The following is a 19,412-nucleotide window of genomic DNA, read 5'->3' as shown; positions in this document are numbered from 1 at the left end:
ACGAATTTGAAAGTCATTTTCAGCCAGGTGTCCGGAAACTTTTGAACGCATAGTGTAAATGTGTGGTTAGTGATTCTATTTCTGAAACTCTGCCATGTTTCGTGTAAAAAGATTCGATTCATATAGCGAGTGCAGGGAAGGAGCGTACCTGCCGCTGGCGTCGTCCAGGAACTCGACGATGGCGTTGCGGAAGTTGGCGGCGGTGCTGGAGTCTGACCAGAAGATGGAGCCGTCGGGCGCCGTCTCCACGCCGTTGGGCAGCCCGGGCCTCCTGCCGGCGATCGTCTCGTTCACCGACACCAGCTGCCACGACTGCCCTGTGTGGGTCCGACGTAGCGCGTCAAATCATAGGCATCGTGTTTGGAGAGCTAAGCTGCGGCTACTTAGGAACACTGTCTGAGAAAACGTATACGGGACACTCCTATGTAACGTGGAATCGACCACTACATTGCTGAGCCGGGAGGGGGGGGGGGGGGGGTTTGAAGAGGGATGAATGGGGAAAGAGGGGAAACGGCCCGCCACACATTGGGCCAACCCGCTTCAAAACCTGGACGGCATATGAAAAAAATCTTGCGTAGATTGCACTGGTGCATACTTGCCCTATGTTGTGGTGTTATTTCAGTCTCAAGTCGATATGGTACGTGCTGTAACAGTTGATGGTAAACAGTGAATCGGAGAACGATACATTTTTCAGATATTGTTTGTGTGACCTGCGATGTATTAGACAGCGATCCTGCCTGTCAGGATAAAATAATATGGGTACCACTGCAGAAGGGATGTTTATGACATTTTTAACCGATGTAATGACGAATACTGACTTTAAAATAAACTGCTGCCGATATTACCCGAAATCGTTGGGTACAAAAATTTCCTTTGCGTGGCTCCATTTTTGTAAATGACTCTCCCACTATGACTCTCCCACTACCTTAATAGTATAGTTAAGGCGACCAAATATGGTTGAGTGCACATATTTGCACTTTTCAGTTGTATGTGATTTTTCTACTGAGTGGCATTGCCACGCGGTAAAAGTGGATCCTCATTATTACAATTATCTCATAAACTATTATCTGCAGAGAAAAATGTCATTAGGGTCTCCTGGAGAATTATTGTGGAGCTATTCGGAATCGAAATCATATTTTTTTCGGATATTGTCGACTAATTTTCTTAAAAGACAAAAATTTCTCCGAGCAATATTGTTTTTTCTGCAAGATACTGCAGAATTATTCAAATATTGTACAGAGAACGCTAGCACTATAACATATCTATCAAGAATTCTGAAAAAAATGTATATTTCTCGAAAGTTGGGTGCCAGCTTCACCGGACTCACAATATTCTACAGTAACGCCCGATGCTGACATCAGTCCACGTAGTTTCGATGCATGGATATGCCACAATTGAAGCTGGTCCGTTGCCGATTGGTAAGCTATCTAAAGATGCGCAGGAAACTTTTTAAGGATACCCGGCGTCACCGATAAGATTTTACACGAAAATATTCCAATGAAAATACGATGCATGTCATTTTCAATCGACTTCTGCCACCTTCGGATCCGTTCATCTCGAGAGTCGAGAAAATGACAATTGAAGAAGAGAAACAGATGCCACCTGAGGCGAAAGGTATGCTTTTCGAACCGTCTCCCAGCGGACAAATCGACAGTGACTCTTCTGAAAGCAATAATGATACAGATGACTATGATTTCGATTTAAAAATGTAAAATATCGAATAAAACATTTCAGTACGGCAATTTCGACTTCTAATTCGTTAGCAGCGACCTCACAATACCTTTTACCTGAAGTATGTAGTTTTTGATCCGCCAAACTGGATTCGCCATTTTGAATTTTGTAATTCCGACATCGATTCCCAATCAGCGACCCAAAGAATCTAAAAAGAATGCAGTTTTGAAGAATTTTATATCTATTTTTCTATTATGTCCAGGTTTTGAAGCGAGCTGGCCCACTGCGCGTCAGTATAAAACAAGCTGGTGTGTTGTGTTGTCAGTATAGAAGCGGTAAGAGCAGAATGGGTCGTTCAGCAGAGGCCAATGACTTCGGACGTGGACTGCCATTGGATGCCACTTGAGTAATGAATCAATCAGGGACATTTCAGTCCTTCTACAGGGTGGGAGAGAATTCTTATTAAAATTAGCTTATAACTTTTTTAATACTTACCGAATTTTGTGGAATCAAAAAACATTTTGTTCCTTACAATGGTAGAATTGCTATGCATTTCTAAAATTCGACATAAGCACCACCATTATCTACCAGCTTCTCTAAAAGGATGTGGATGTTTGCGACAGACTTCTGCAGATAATTCAGCAGTACGTTTCCAAGAGCTTCGCGAATTCGCTCCTCCAGTTCATCAACAGTATTTGGTTTTGTATGTTAAACGACTTCTTTCGCCCATCACCACAGGAATAAATTGCAGGGCATTAGCTCAGGAAACCTTGCTGCCATTCGAGGGGGCCCCAGCCAGCGTCCTGGAAAATGTGTGTCGAGCCACGTGCTTACAGGTTATGCGAAGTGAGGCAGGACCACATCTTGCGCAACGATTAGGTCACTGCAATTGTCCCACGTGGGTATAATACCGTGAATATAATTTTCAAGCACATCAAGGTACCATTTTGTATTCATTGTGCCCCGAATGAGATATGGGTCCAAACTTTTGTGAATGTCATGCCGCACTACACACTGACCTTAGGGCGATGTTAGCTTTGTATGACAACCACCCTCGGACCCGTTATTACCCAATGATAACAATTGTGCCGGTTAACATCCCCCCCCCCCTCCTCCTCCACCAACATGAAACACGGCTTCATCTGACCACAGGCCATTATCAAAAATATCGGACCAGTCTACATATGAACCAAGCATCATCTCCTCATATTCCACCTGATGATCGCAGTCTTCCGGTGATAATTCCTGGCAGGAATGTGGTTTGCAGGGACAAAATTCAACTCCTTCTTCAGAACAGTTTGGACTGTGTGTCAGGTGAAACCACTTTTGCGAGATGCCTGCCTGTGTAACTTCTGGGGACTCTAATTTCTGAGGACTTCGAGTAAACTTTTTCTGAACCATTTGCACATTTTGCTGCGCTCTGGAATAACATCTGATACAGAACATGCGAGCATTGGCAATTCCTTGTGCTCGTTGCATCTACCAAGGCACGAGGTCATTTCACACTTAATCACCATCTCTATACTTGTACCACGGATCGCCATACTTCGTACTGGGATGCCAGCTGGGTCTGCTCACGCAAAGTTTGGCGTTGCGCCGCGATCCTCCACTGATATATGCACTGACATAAGTGAGATATAATGTAATAATTCTACACTCGTGCTCATAAATTAAGGATAATGCTGATGCATGGTGAAACAACGCTCTGGTTGGCGGTTTGCAGGTTTAAATCACCTCGGGTTATGATCATGCGGTGCATTTGACCTGTTGTCGCACGGTGGCTCTGGCAGCAGTCCACATACGCAGAGGTGTGTTGGTGCATGTCAGAGTACGGTGCAGCGAGTAAGTGTGCAGCCGTTTTCAGACGTGCTAATGCTGACTGTGTGTTGAAAATGGCTCGAAGAACACATATTGATGACGTTATGAGGGTAGAATACTAGGGCAACTGGAGGCTGGTCAAACACAGCAGGTCGTAGCACAGGCCCTCCATGTGCCACAAAGTGTGATCTCAAGAATATGGAAACGATTCCAGGCGCTACAGTGCGGGACGTCTACAGTGTACAACACCACAAGAAGACCGATATCTCACCATTAGTGGCCGCAGACGGCCACGAATTATTGCAGGTAACCTTGCTCGGGACCATACTGTAGCCACTGGAACAGTTGTCTCCAGACACACAGTCTACAGACTGAACAGACATGGTTTATTCTCCCGGAGACCTGCAAGGTGCATTCCACTGACCCCTGGTCACAGGAGAGCCCGTAAAGCCTGGTGTCAAGAACACAGTACATGGTCATTGGAACAGTGGTCCCATGTTATGTTCACGGACGAGTCCAGGTATAGTCTGAACAGTGATTCACGCCGGGTTTTCATCTGGCGTGAACCAGGAACCAGATACCAACCCCTTAACGTCCTTGAAAGGGACCTGTATGGTTGTCGTGGTTTGATGGTGTGGGGTGGGATTATGATTGGTGCACGTACACCTCTGCATGTAACAGGCCAGCTGTATCGGGACGTCATTTGCACCAGTATGTCCGCTTTTTCAGCTAGATGATAACGCACGGCCCCACCGAGCTGCCATCGTGGAGGAGTACCTTGAAACAGAAGATATCAGGCTAATGGAGTGGGCTGCCTGTTCTCCAGACCTAAAACCCATCGAGCACGTCTAAGGATGCTCTCGGTCGACGTAGCGCTGCACCTCTTCAAACCTCTAGAATACTTCAGGAGCTCCGACAGGCACTGGTGCAAGAATGGGAGGCTATACCCCAGCAGCTGCTCGACCACCTGATCCAAAGTATGCCAACCTGTTGTGCGGCCTGTGTACGTGTGCATGGTGATCATATCCCATATTGATGCAAGGGTACATGCGCAGGAAACAGTGGCATTTTGTAGCACATGTGATTCGAGACGGTTTTCTCAACTTATCACCAATACCGTGGACTTACAGATCTGCATCGTGTGTGTTCCCTACGTGCCTGTGCCATTGGCGGCAGTTTTGTGCAGTGCCACGTTGTGTGGCACCACATTCTGCAATTATCCTTAATTTATGAGCATGAGTGTACCATTGCAAGGAACAAAATGCGTTTTGTTTCATGAAAATTAGTTGAGTATTAAAATAGCTGTAAACAATTTTCAATACGGAGTTAATACTCGCTCATCCTGTAGAGCTGCCCATGTCGGTATCTAGTGATGTGGCAGTGCGGTAGAAACGCGACGGAACATAGATTTTCGAGCACTGCGGAGAGTGGGTGCAAAATATCGCATGAAATCAGAGGATGGAATCACTCGTGAGTTACAAAGTGCAATCAGCAGTCCAGCTGGCACAATGACTGCGTGTGGCTACAGAAAGAATACAGTGGTCGAGCAGCTCCTCATTAGCCACACATTTCTATAGTCAATTCTAAGCGACCCTTCAGGTGGTGTTAACAGCGACGCCGTTGGACAGACGATGTCGCTGGTGGTCGTCTGGTGCAAAGGACTTTAACAGTGTACGCTGAATGGCGCGCTCAGAAACGTGTCTGCACGAGCTTTGTGCTCTGTCGTAAGACCTGCTACAGATCGCCGCATATCCCGCCTTACAGAACGGGCAAACCTCCGAGTTCCGGGCAGTTGATGTGTCACGGAGGAACTAAGATCGCATTGCCTCTGGCCGTGCCACCACGACACCACCCAGCACGTCTGTTCTGGTGCAGTGAACAGATCAACTGTGATGAGAGTAGGCTCTGTCTGTTTGTGATTGATAAACGTACACGTGTACAGCGTAGACCTGGTGAGTGGTCTATTCCAGAGTGTAGTCGTCCACGACACGCAGATCCCACCACAAGCTTCATGGTGTGTGTGTGTATGTGTGGGAGGGGGGGGGGGAGACATCTGTTCCAACTCATAATTACACACGGTGTTCCTGCAGGGTAAAGTAACCAGAGCCTGCTACAATGCGCAGGTTTTTATCCTCGTGCTCTTGCCATTTCTTCGACAGGAAGGTGATGTGCTTTTTCAGCAGGACAATGCTCCTCCAGATACGGTTTCTGTGATACAACGTGCTTTTCGCGGTTCACGACTATCCTGGTCAGCAAGGTCACCATATTTAGACAATTGAACATGTATGGGGCATGATGAGGGAGAACTACTCATTCTCCAGAGCCTGCAAGAATCATTGCCAAATTGCAACAAAAGGTGTAAGATGCTTGAGTCAATCTGGTTTGATGGGAACCGCCATTCCTGAGCCAACCTTTTCGTCTCTGAACAGCAATTGCAACATACGCCCTAAAATATTTGCTGGGTGTATTCCAATCTCTGTCTTAATCTACAGTTTTTACTCTCTGCAGCTCCCTATAGTAACATGGAAGTTATTGTCTGATGTCTTAACGCAAGTCCTTTCTCCTGCCCCGTCTAACTGTTTATGAATTGATTTCCTCGACAAAACTGCGGAGAACCTCTTCATTCCTCAACTTATTAGTTCACCTAATTTTCAACATAATTCTTTAGCACCAGATGCTGCGATTCTCTTCCGCTCCGGTTTTCCCACAGTTCATGTTCTCACTACCATAAAATACTGAGCTCCACACGTGCATTCTCAGAAATTTCTTCCTCAAATTAATGCCTATATTTGACACTAGTAGGTTCTCTTGGGCAGGAATACCCTTTTGCCTGTTCTAGTCTGCTGTTTATATCCTTCTTGCTCCATCCACCATGGGTTATGCAGTAAGTCTAGGTCCAGAATTAGTTAACTTCATCTGCTTTTTGATCTTAACTTTCTTGCTGTTCTAATTTCTGCTGCTTCTCATTACTTTCGTCTTTCTTCGATTTACTTTCAGTCCGTATTCTGTACTCATTAGGCAGCTCATTCCATTCAGTAGATCCTGCAGTTATCCTTCACGTTCACAGAGAGTAACAATGTCATCAGCGAATCTTATCATTGAAATCCTATTACCTTGAATTTTAATTCCACTCTTCAACGTTAATTTTCTTTCCATCATTGCTTCTTCGATGTATGGATTGGACAGTAGGGGCAAAGGGCTACACCCTTGTCTTACACCCTTTTTAATCCGAGCATTTCGTTCTTGGTCTTCCACTCTTATCGTTCTCTCTTGATTCTTATATATTTTGTTTTTTAACCGTCTTTCCCTATTTTTCTCAGAATTTCGAACATCTTGTACCATTTTACACTGCCGAACTTTTTTTCCAGGTCGACAAATCCTGTGAACGTGTCTTGATTTTTCTTTAGTATTGTTTCCATTATCAACCGCAACGTCAGCATTATCTCTCTGGTGCCTTTACCTTTTCTAAGTCCAAACCGATCGCCATCTAACACGTTGAAAGGTGGCTACACTGAGCCACTGCGCCAGAGATTGCGCCAGAGATTGCGCCAAAGAGTATTATTAAGCCACCTCCACGGTGCTAGGAGAGAGCTCGTAGAAGAGAGTGCCTGTTAAGAACTCGTAGTAGTCAGTGCTTGGAGAGAGCTCGTAGTAGTCAGTGCCTGTCGAGGTCTCGTGGTAGTCTGTGCTGAGATGTTGTAGCAGAGAGTGTTTGTTGAGATGTGCTATTAGGCAGTGGTTGCTGAGATGTGATATTGGAGAGTTCTGGTTGAGATAAAATGTAAGGATTAGAATGATTTTCATCAATATAAATGAGGTAATTAACTCAGTTTGTTTTTATTTTAGTGTCCTAAATAATGCGTCATTACAGGTTCAGTCAACAAAGCATCTGGCGTGTGTTCTTGTATTAGAGTGTAATTCTACTTTCCTTGAGCAATTATGGTATTTCTAATTTTCTTTTATCACGTCAGTAAAATTGGTAATAAAAAAATTCTTGTCTTGTTGAAGAAGAACCGTGCCATATGTGCGTTGAGTCATACTTCCACATACAGAACAGTTATACTTATGCTTTGGTTTCGTAGGTTTTATAGTTGCTGGGGACTTAATTAATTAACTGTTTACGAAAATTTTCATTTCATTTGTTGTTCTTTGCAGTCAGATAGCGTAATAATACTAGTCAGCGCCAACCGATTACGAGACACAGCGTAATCGGACATACAGCTACGAAATTTAAAAAGTATTTTCAATCATATTTAATTAAGCCCCCATGCACGTGGCGACCGCTGCTTCGGATCGTCCCTTGGAATTCTTCTGATTGTAAAAATAGTAGACAGTAGTATTGTTGTTGTTATTTGTAGTTAGTAATTGTAGTCTATTTTGCATGTGTAGATTTGATAATTGTCATTCTTCTAATGGTATTTTTTCGCAGAATTTGATTTGTTGTCTTGTTTACGCGTTTGACAATCTAGTGCAATTATGTCAATTGTTTGTTAATCGTGTTTGAGGGAAACATTTCATGTGAATGGTATTGTTGGAGATAAGGAGTCATTGTGTGTAATTTTCGTACAGTGACGAATTTTTTGTATGTTTTGTAAATGATTACGCGATCTATGAAAAAGGCGAAAATGATGAATAGTGAGAATGATGAAATTGTTGACATGGCGAACTCGCCAACACAGGACAACAGTATGATGAATAATGGAGTTGAAAATAATTTAATAAGTCGGGAAGACAGTCCGGAACCATTTCAAAATTTCTCTCAATCAGAAAATTCACAGAATCTGAGATTAACGACAGAAGATTCTGGAATAGTATCGAACACAGATAGCCTAATGGCTATGCAGAAGGAAGTTAGTTTTGCGGGAAATGTTAGGGGCGAAAAGAATTCTGAACAATTTAATATGGAGCAGTTGATGAGTGCTATATTAAATTTGGGAGCACGTATGGAAACACTGTTAGATTCACAGTTAGGAACAATTAAAACAGAGATAGGAACAATTAGAACTGAGATGAAAGCAATGACAACACGGTTATGCTCAAAAATAGGGACAATTGAAACAGAAATAGGAACAATTAAAACCGAGATGAAAGCAGTGGGATCACAGTTACGATCTGAATTAGAAACTGATATGGGAACAATGGAAACACAGTTAGGCTCACGAACAAGGACATGTTTCAAATACATGAAAGACGAATCAAATAAAGAAATTAGAGAAGAAGTACAACCGATTTTGAATGCTCACAATAATAGCTTAATTTCAACAGAAATTAGACAAGAGGAACAGGGCAAGGAACAGGAAGAAAAAGATCGCGTGATAGTACAGAAATTTTCAGAGTTAAATTTACAATGTGCACACGATAAGGAAGAAATAATTGAAAGAACCGAGGAATCCGTACCAAATGACAGAATAAATAACTTAACGCAACAGTGTGAACAGTTAACTACTAAATGTGACAACACCGAAATCCGAGTCGCGACATTTACAGAAGACGTAAATAAACAGAAAGAACAATTAAGTGACTCATCGGAAAGAGTTGAGATAATCTCAGGTAAATTGACAAGTGTTAGTATAGCAGAGGGGTTTGAAGAAAATAATTTGTTTCATTTACGGGATGCAACAAGAGAGCGCCAGGTGCGCGAATTTAACAATAATCGTCATTGGGACTGGAAGAGACGCGGTAGGTCTTTGTCGCCACGAGGCGAAAACTTTGACTATAAACACTTTTTGACTGTTCGGAAATTTAAGATCTTTCGCAATTCTAAGAATGACATACATCCATGTGCATGGTTAGATCAATTTACGTACGCACTTCCGCCAAATTTGCCACTAAGTCACAAACTTGAAATTATGTGCGGCTATTAAGGTCCTCAGGGGATTCACTACTCTAAGTGAATATGTGCCGTAGCGAGCATAGGGCCCCGAGCTGTAGTGGTGCTATTTCTCTTTTAGTTTTCTGTACCGCTGCCTACTCTTACTATTCCTTGCATCTGTCAAACCAACTCTTCGACTATCAATCTATCTAGACAGTAGATAAACAATAACCGGATTTGACTAATTTACCCAAAAGTGATTTCGGAAATTACCATGTGGAGTTACTGTACCTTCAGCAGCATTCATTCTTAGTTTAAATGAAATTTTACCTGTTTATCTTCGTGACAACATTACTTCATATGTTGACGGTATTCTTATTGCTTAACATTCTTGGAGTGAGCATAACAAAATTTTGGATTCATTATTACGTATTTTTGCAAGAGTTGGCATTACTGTGAACTTAGAAAAATCTGAATTTGGTCGTTCTCAGGTAAAATTTCTCGGTCACATTATTTCTACAGAAGGTATTCTCCCTGATCCAGAAAAATTAGACGCTACTCGTAATTATGCTGTTCCTACCACAAAACGTGATGTTCGTAGTTTCCTTGGTGGCTGTAATTTTCTTAGACGCTTTGTTAGATTGGACAATTTGGCCACACCTCGTTTTTGCGATCTATCTGGAAACTTCTTTTTAAACGAAAATCGGTCGACAACTCTGTTTGGTTAGTTTGTATTCCTGATGAGTGGGTCAATAAATTGATTTGGTATACGCATTTCAGTTATGCACACTTTGGTCCCAGAAAATGTTTTCATACATACGAGAAAATTGTTATTTCAGTAATATGGAAAAACGTATTCGATCTGTTCCGGCCAAATGCAAATTATGTCAAAAGGCTAAGCCGCCAACAGTTTCTCACAGAGCACCGTTGTTTCCTATCATTCCAGCGAAATTAAAGGAGATGGCTGCAGTCGATTTGTTCGGTCCAGTGGTTCGTTCTACTAATGGTTTTGCGTACATTTTCGTAGCAGTGGAGTTGACATCAAAATATGTGTGTTTTACACCGTTACGCAAAGCAACAGCTCGTTCAGTATCTAATGCTTTCATCAAACATTTTCTTAAAGAAGTTGGTCATGTTGATAAGGTTATATCAGATAATGGATCACAGTTTCGTTCTAAAATTTGGCTTCGTACTCTACAGCGTCGTAAAATTAAACCAATTTTCATTTCACTTTTTCACCCTCAATCTAACGCTTCAGAGAGATGGATGAAGGAAATCAATAAATTGTGTCGTCTTTATTGTCATCAGAATCACAGAACTTGGGATCAGTATCTTTATATTTTTCAAAACATTCTGAATGAACTTCCTAATGATTCAACTTCTTTACCGCCTTTACTAATATTAAAAAACAAAGCACCGACAAATCGCATTTCTGAAATCGTTCCTCTTCCGCCTACACGGAAACTACGGCATTCTGAAGTTGTGAACATGGCTCTGCAAAATATTGCATCTGCGGCTGCTAGAAGAGAGAAATCAGCTAAGCGTCCTGGTCGTTCAAAAATCTTGTCAGTTGGTCAAAAAGTGTTAATTAAGTCTCATCGTTTGTCTCACAAAGGAAAAGGCTTGTGTCCCAAATTTTTTCTGCTTTATAACGGTCCATATAGAATTTGTAAAATTATTCATGATAACACTGTCGAAGTAGAAACTCTTAAATCTCGACGCTCGAAAGGAATACATCATATATCTAACGTAAAAATTTTTGTGGAATGACATACTTTTGAGAAACTAACAGCTACATGTAAACATGCGGAGAATACAAGGATACCGCGCTGTGTTTTGGCGGCGGCACATACTCAAAGCAACAGTCAAGTCTGCGCGCCGCACCAGGCAGTCGTTGACCGCAAACAATTGCTTCCTACGTCACGCGCCTACAGCTGATCGAGCGCTCAGTGCGAATGCACTGACAGCCGTAAACAAATACACAGTTTAATTTCTCCGACTAAATTCAGTATAAAGCTATAGCGACTTGATGAATTATGTTATTAACATTCAGTATTTTTCAGGATACGGTTCTATAAAATATTTAAGAACTTCAGGTAAATTCTGTGCGTGACCGACGTTAAGACGACTTGCTATCGAGAAAATTTCAGGAAAAATGTCATTTCGAAGAAGAAAGTAATAAACTAAGAAGGTAACTATTAATTGAGTTCATTTTTCAGGTAACATATTTCCACTTAGGTACGTACTTTAGACGTAATTTGCTGCTCGCGATTATGTGATTCATACTTTGTGCTAATTTCATGTTCTATGAATTTACTTGTGAAGCGACGTGCTTGCGTACGTTAACTGATTTTGACAATGATTATTAATGAACTGGGTTGTAACTTGTATATATTATGCATCGTTTGGCTGCAATGCTTTTTCACTGATGTCATATTTTTCTATTATGTGCCTGCTGTGCTTATTTATTTAAATTATAATTGTCACCTGATTAATTGTGCTGACTGTGGTTATGTATGTAGGTTACACTTCGTCATTTATCTGCTTGCGCCTTCATGTTTACTTATTAAGATGACATATGAACATTTATTTGCTTATGCTGATATGGTGCTAATGACCTGTTTATTATGTTAGATAACATATGTTTGCTGTTATGCGTGTGGATTGCATATTTACACGTTTCTGTTTTGTCGTCACAACTACTCTTTAATTTGGTATATAGAAATGCTGATGTACAGTGTACGAATATAGAGTTTAGGTTACAGTATGGTGGTAATTATAGATTGTTCGCTTGGCAGAGCCTCGTTGTAGGAATTGTGCTGCATCCACTTGTTGACATTCTGTTCTCTACTGGTATATTTACTCGCTAGTGCTTGTTTTGCTTACGCTCAGTGCCTTATATTTTTAAGATAAGAAAATGAACTGCTATAATTCGACGAACGACATTGGTACAAAGAACTTCGTTGAAGTCACATGAGCTGAGGTTTTATGAAAGCTGTATAAATTTATGCTAATAGGAAGGAAGCTAACGACATGACATACAATTACTAGGTTCAGACCATTAACAGTTATTACACTGCATTTTTCGTGAGCAATTGAAATAGGAAGTGACACTTGATACAAGAAATACTCCACATGTTTGCTTCTGCCATAATTCTTGAAGTGGTGTACACACTGTGAAATATTATGTTCATTCACACTCCGTAATCGTACTTAATTACTGAGAGTTATTCGAACTAAGTCTGTTAGAGGTCATGTATGCATTTCTTTTGTTTATAATTCATAATGAGTAGAAGATTTGGCTCAGATGGATTACACAGAGGTTGTGTGTTGACAATGTGTCTTCGGATTGTATGGGATGATGAGGTTTGCATTAGGATTTTATCTGTACTTGTTCGAGGAGACTGACTAGAGGAAAGAGTGTGTTGGAAGTGAGATGATATTGGTAATAAGGTTTGTATGTATCGACGCATTGAAGAGGTATTATTGAGGTATTATTGAGATTGTGTGAAGTTGATGATTATTGGAGTTTTGGTGGATAAGAGGTAAAGTAAGTGAGGTGCATATTTTTTTTGTTGGTCTTATGGAACGAGGAGGATGAAGATAGCAGACTAGAACACTAAAGTAGAAGGAAGATAGTCTATACGCAGACTTTGTTAAATCACTAAGCAGTATATACTTTTTTTTGAAGAGAGGAAGTATTTGCATATCTTGGCTCACTGACAGTTGTTCAACAACAGTACATTTGATCTGGCTTGGCAAACATTGGTCTTGACATGATGACTATGACGTTGACTTAACTATTATTGACTGTTATACATTGCTGCCACTACTACTTGATACACATGATGAACATCAGATTTTGACAGAATTACATTTACACAGTTAACACCATTCAGTTTCACAGTAGTACTTAATGTGGATGAAAGATGAATGAGCGTGTTTTGTGTGTTTTCCTTTCCTAATCCTACCCACCTATCTCGTAAATATTATTTTATTTGTTTGTAGTGGCTTGCACTGACACCCATAAATATTACAGGTTTACTGATATTTGAGTATTTGTAAAAGTTAATATGAAAATTATCTGACATCATTTGTGTGTTTGTTATGATTTGTATGTTTAGTGTAAAAGCATTTGTATGTGCATTCAAACTATTGTTCATGCCTGAACAGTGTGATCAGTGATAGTGAACATTATGGACTGTTACTTGTACTTTTTCTACATGATTGGTGACACTTAGGAATGATTAATTTCTGCTGATGAACAGTGTGATTAGTGATAGTGAATATCATGGACCGCTCTCTGGACCTGCTCATCATTGCTAGGTGCAACTGATGGACTACTTGTATGGAAATGAAGTCACTTGTTGGTGTCTGCACCTGCTCAACATTACTGGGTGCACAGATGAAGCTACTTCTATGGAAATGAAGTCACTTGTTGGTGTCTGCACCTGCTCAACATTACTGGGTGCACAGATGAAGCTACTTCTATGGAAATGATGTTGCCGGTGTCTGCACCTACTCAACATTGCTGGATGCCACTGTTAGAACTGTTTCTACTGAAATGATGTTACTTCTTGCTGTCTGCACCTACTCAACATTGCTGGGTGCCACTGATGGATTGCTTCTACTGAACTAATGTGACTTGTTGCTGTGTGTACCTCTTCAACATTGCTAGGTGCCACTGATGAACTGCTTCTACTGAAATGAAGTCACTTATTGCTGTCTGCATCTAGTCAGCATTGCTGGGTGCCACTAATGGAACTGCTTCTACTGAAATGAAGTTACTTGTTGGTGTCTGCACCTGCTCAACATTACTGGGTGCACTACTTCTATGGAAATGATGTCACTTGCCGGTGTCTGCACCTACTCAACATTGCTGGGTGCCACTGATGGACTGCTTCTACTGAACTAATGTGACTTGTTGCTGTGTGTACCTCTTCAACTTTACTGGGTGCCACAGATGAAATTGCTTCTACTGAAATGATGTCACTTGTTGGTGTCTGCACCTGCTCAACATTGCTGGGTGCAACTGATGGACTGCTTCTGCTGAAACGATGTCACTTGTTGGTGTTTGCACCTGTTGACCATTGCTGGGCTGGAATTATCAACTATTTTTTTTTTGAATAATTAGAAGTATTTTATGTGAACATTTGTATAAACTGATTTTTTATGTATTGTGTAAACTATTATGTAAAGTCACATGTATGAAAAGAATTTGTATTGCCTACTGTATTTTAGATATTAGGTTATTGAAAGGTCAGTGCAAAGCCAAAATTTTAACTAATTATGTGATATTTAGGTATTAATATTATCTTTTATTTTTGTCTGTATTTTTCTGGACGAATTTGGTGGTATTTTCACCACCAATGCTGGCAAAAATACCATCAAATTCTGGCCTGTGGAGGAGGGGCATATGAAAGGTGGCTACACTGAGCCACTGCGCCAGAGATTGCGCCAAAGAGTATTATTAAGCCGCCTCCACGGTGCTAGGAGAGAGCTCGTAGAAGAGAGTGCCTGTTAAGAACTCGTAGTAGTCAGTGCTTGGAGAGAGCTCGTAGTAGTCAGTGCCTGTCGAGGTCTCGTGGTAGTCTGTGCTGAGATGTTGTAGCAGAGAGTGTTTGTTGAGATGTGCTATTAGGCAGTGGTTGCTGAGATGTGATATTGGAGAGTTCTGGTTGAGATATAATGTAAGGATTAGAATGATTTTCATCAATATAAATGAGGTAATTAACTCAGTTTGTTTTTATTTTAGTGTCCTAAATAATGCGTCATTACAGGTTCAGTCGACAAAGCATCTGGCGTGTGTTCTTGTATTAGAGTGTAATTCTACTTTCCTTGAGCAATTATGGTATTTCTAATTTTCTTTTATCACGTCAGTAAAATTGGTAATAAAAAAATTCTTGTCTTGTTGAAGAAGAACCGTGCCATATGTGCGTTGAGTCATACTTCCACATACAGAACAGTTATACTTATGCTTTGGTTTCGTAGGTTTTATAGTTGCTGGGGACTTAATTAATTAACTGTTTACGAAAATTTTCATTTCATTTGTTGTTCTTTGCAGTCAGATAGCGTAATAATACTAGTCAGCGCCAACCGATTACGAGACACAGCGTAATCGGACATACAGCTACGAAATTTAAAAAGTATTTTCAATATATTTAATTAAGCCCCCATGCAACGTCTTCAATTTTCTTTTCCATTCTTTTGTATATTATTCCTGTCTGCGACTTGGATGCGTAGCTGTTAAGCTAATTGTGCGATAATTTTCGCACTTATTGGCTCTTGCAATCTTCGGAACTGTCAGGTTGAAGTTTTCCCGAAAGTCACCTTTACGAATTCTTTGCACTCTAACATACACGCTTGCTTTGTAACCAGAGGGGGAGGGGGAAGGGTACACTGTGTACTGGTGGTACTTTTGGCGACCCTTTACTGTGCTGTCTGTTCCATTCGGTCGAATTTGTTACCGTACAGTCCATCAGTCACATAACGTGTGAATAAAATGTCCTTGTTCTCGAGAGTGTTGGATTATTTTTGGGCAGTGTGTTTTACACCACCCTCGTGAACTGCAGGTTATGTGTGTTTTTGATAGGAAACCTACATCTCAGTACTCTTTTGGTTACAGGAAATAAGTACACACAGCCATCTGAGAAGTGGAGGTAAACCCATATTCTCAATTGTGAACGGAAAAATGCTGTTTGTGAACACAATTCGGCCTGTTAACACACCTCGAAAGGTCCGTCCAACCTTATATCGTGCATGTGGTGTCTGTTTATGGCAAGACGAGTTGTTAGCACGGGAAGCTGCTGAATTGGCATACGCCACAGCCACCTAATTGGAACACTTAACTGCTACCGTCAGACACAAAGCACTAAAGATCTGCTTTGTAGTGTTTACCCATAATTAACAACATCAGCTGATGACCGCTACCCACAAATTATGGCTATTAGGTACTCCGATGATAATGGAAAAAAATGTGTGCTGCCTTTTTGGAGACATTGTAAAGGCTGTGCGACAGATGCAGTATGCAACTGACCATTCTAAACAAGAACAGAACCCCACTTCTGTCACTGCATTATGTGAGCAAGGGGATGCCAGAAACGTAACTTGGAACTATGGAATCTGTTTCTCTTCACCGTTGAATGTGGTACTTGTCTGGCTCATGATCGTTGTAGAAGAGTGTGGAGGTGGCCAGGTAGCACTACTTGTCTCAATCATGGAAGTGAGCTGAGTGAGCTGAGCTGAGTGAGTCATGTTTCGGACCGATATCATGTACGGATGCTGAGGGGGTGTCGGTTAGGGTTCGATGCATACATATGTGACGCACAGAACAAACTGTGGTGACGAGCAGAATTAGGAACCATCCAAAACTACACAAAAACGGGAAACAATTACATTTGTGTCTTTAAACATGAAAATCACCCCCAGATATATAAAAAAGAAGCATTGATAAACGTCAAGGGTTCATAACACTAAAGCATAACGTTGGTACAGGTGGGTGGTGAGCATGAAACGCAGTTGCATTAATAATTCGCGGACACCGCCGGTGACTGCGTAAGTTGTCAGTTAAATGTAGAAATCACACGGAAAGATAGGAGCGAACACCAAAATATGCATTGAGTGCAACATCCTGGTTGCATGACTTTAACATCCCGCAAGGGAATGAGTTAACCTCGCGTCTAGGCGACAGCGAGTGGGACGGGGACTCATCTTACCAAGCTCGCAGGGCGCGAATAAATCGGACGGGGCAGTAAACCTCAAGTGAAGATGTTAAAGAACCAATAGCGCTCTGAGGTGTGGAAGAAGGCAGAGAATATCTCCCACTACATGGCACAGTTCTGAAAAGGGGCTATCAGATGTCCTGTACGTAGACGCAGCGAAGAAGTGTGAGCCCTCCGGAAAATAATAACATGACCCAATGAGAAAGATGGTTTCCGAAAGCTTAAACAAAGTTATTCCAAGGCGTCCTCAAGGAAATTAGCTCGGCCTTTGAAAACAAGAGATCTCTTGTCATCATAAAAGCCTCCTGGGAAAAATTCCATTTTGCTTTAGACAGGAAAAAGGGCATCTCGCATCCTGTCTGGAGTGTGAGCTGGAGGAATCGACGCGAATGCCAGCCTGGTTACCTGAGGCTGCGGCTCTGCCCAGGACTCTGAACATTTTTATGACACCCAGCGCCTCTTAAAAGCATTGTTATTTCGTGCAGCCAGCTTGTAAGCTTTCAGTTCTTGAAAACGTCCACCATACTACAAAGGGAATGTAAAGAAACAAACGGTGAAAGGAAAACAGGTACTGGCAGTGCTAATCCAGAGTTACTAATATAGAATAGTGTAACTGAGGGACTACTTGATCAAGGGAATCTGCATGTCATCCTCTGAAATATGTTAGTGGACAGTTTCAGAGAAAAATAGCCACATTACGATGTCGAATGTCTGTCATCATTGTCGAGGATAATTTGAAAGCTGTGCAGTATCTGGATAGGACCCTCCTACTGACTGTCCTGGCCTATAGTCAGAGCCATCCACTGTGGTAGTCTGCTAGCCTGCTGCAGCCCACTGAGGGCGGGCTAGCCCATCCTCGGCTGCTTGGCCGCTCGCTGGCCCACCAGCCTGCCTCATTGTGGGAAGCCTGCGCCGACACGTCGCAAGCCAGCCCACCCAGCCCAGCCAGACAATAGCTTGCGGACGCTCATGCCATTTGCTACATCTGTAGTGCTCATCTCATCTACTTCTTGAAGGGTCATAAAGTTTTATGTAACCTACCAAGCAAGTAAAGTCACATGAAATTGTTGGCTGGGATACCCTGAAGAAGAAGTTCAACTGATTAACTGGAAAGCCTTTCCTGTCCTTCACACACACTGACACCTTTACTTCGCAAAGTGTGGGAGTTCTTTGTTTAAGCTTGACTAATAAGAGTAGGTAACTGCAATGGGTGTGTATAGTGTGGTGTGATGTTTGTCTGGGATGATGATGAGAGAAGGCAGAGGGTGAAACCCAGTGTCAGCAGATAGACTACAGCTGTCAGATAGCTCCAAAATGGCCACTGAGTTTAATGTCCTCATCCAGCAGACATACCACAATCAGCAGTCTCATATACCCCCACTTCCTGAGACTGTTACAGAACAGAATAGCAAGAGGTACAAAATTAGACATTGTTATTAAAACTCATTCCCATTGCCACAAGCTCTGTCGTGTTAAGCCAGAGACAGAGGCCGAATCAGGAGATGCACTGGCGTGTCACAAGGGTCCTTGACACATTATAACACCATCTGTCGAATGAGAAATATGCATTCAGCAGAAAGAAAACTGACAGAAAACCGAGGGATGAGAGACAAGCATATCTGTCAGCTCATAAGATGTGGGGCAAGAAACTATCTGTTACACAAGAACACATATGGAGGACCTGAGAGAGGCGTTAACAGCCTGCTAAGTAGATGTAGCCGAGTAAGGAGGATGTATGCGCTCATTATGAACTGAGCCTCATGTCATAGCCTTGTGCTAGCTCCCATTAAATATTCCAGTTTTCCCTCTCTTATTGAGATCGATAGCATTCACAGTAGCAGCACTCAGTTCTATGATTATGATGCTATAGTGAATCTGTGTCCTAGATGTTCCAGCACAGTCTACTCAAGACGATGGTCTTCACCTGATGAACTTCATGTTGCTTGCTGCCTACAACCTACTGATGGAGAAACTGATTGACTTCCAACAATACCACATTGCAGAGTGTTGCCAGCATTAAACTTCAACACGAAAGCCAATAATAGGGCCTCATGGGGTCCACGATCCTATTCAACACCCAAGTGCCTCCCAGTGCTGAAACTTACCAGACCGGTAGGGAAGTGATCAACCGACCATCCGAAATTAAAATTTTTTCCAGTGAATTGAAAGTACAGCTTGCATCCGGTCGTTGTCTAATTCATTCCACAATATTTCGACTGAGCACATGAAAACCATCTTCAGGTAAGCCAGCGAAGACAGTCTTCGTTGGCTTACCTGAAGATAGGTGGCAGGTGCCCAGTCGAAATATCGTGGGACGAATTAAATGACGACTGGCTGCAAGCCCAAAATTTGTTTGAAAAACCGACCGCATGACTACAGACACCATGTAC

The 19,412-nt window shown here is 41.9% G+C and overlaps 1 protein-coding gene across 1 annotated transcript in view; it reads right to left on the bottom strand.

The window, feature by feature from the left end:
- The window catches only part of LOC126481135 (adipocyte plasma membrane-associated protein Hemomucin-like), a 231,047-nt gene that overhangs the window by 67,848 nt on the left and 143,787 nt on the right, over positions 1-19,412 (bottom strand). Inside the window, exon 5 of the mRNA XM_050104685.1 lies at positions 149-317. Coding sequence (XP_049960642.1) covers positions 149-317 — 169 coding nt within the window. The remainder of the gene's footprint in view (positions 1-148; positions 318-19,412) is intronic.

The sequence above is a fragment of the Schistocerca serialis genome, chromosome 5 (assembly GCF_023864345.2).
Source record: "Schistocerca serialis cubense isolate TAMUIC-IGC-003099 chromosome 5, iqSchSeri2.2, whole genome shotgun sequence".
Taxonomy (NCBI): Eukaryota; Metazoa; Arthropoda; class Insecta; order Orthoptera; family Acrididae; genus Schistocerca; species Schistocerca serialis.
This window is presented reverse-complemented; position numbering and strand designations above follow the sequence as displayed.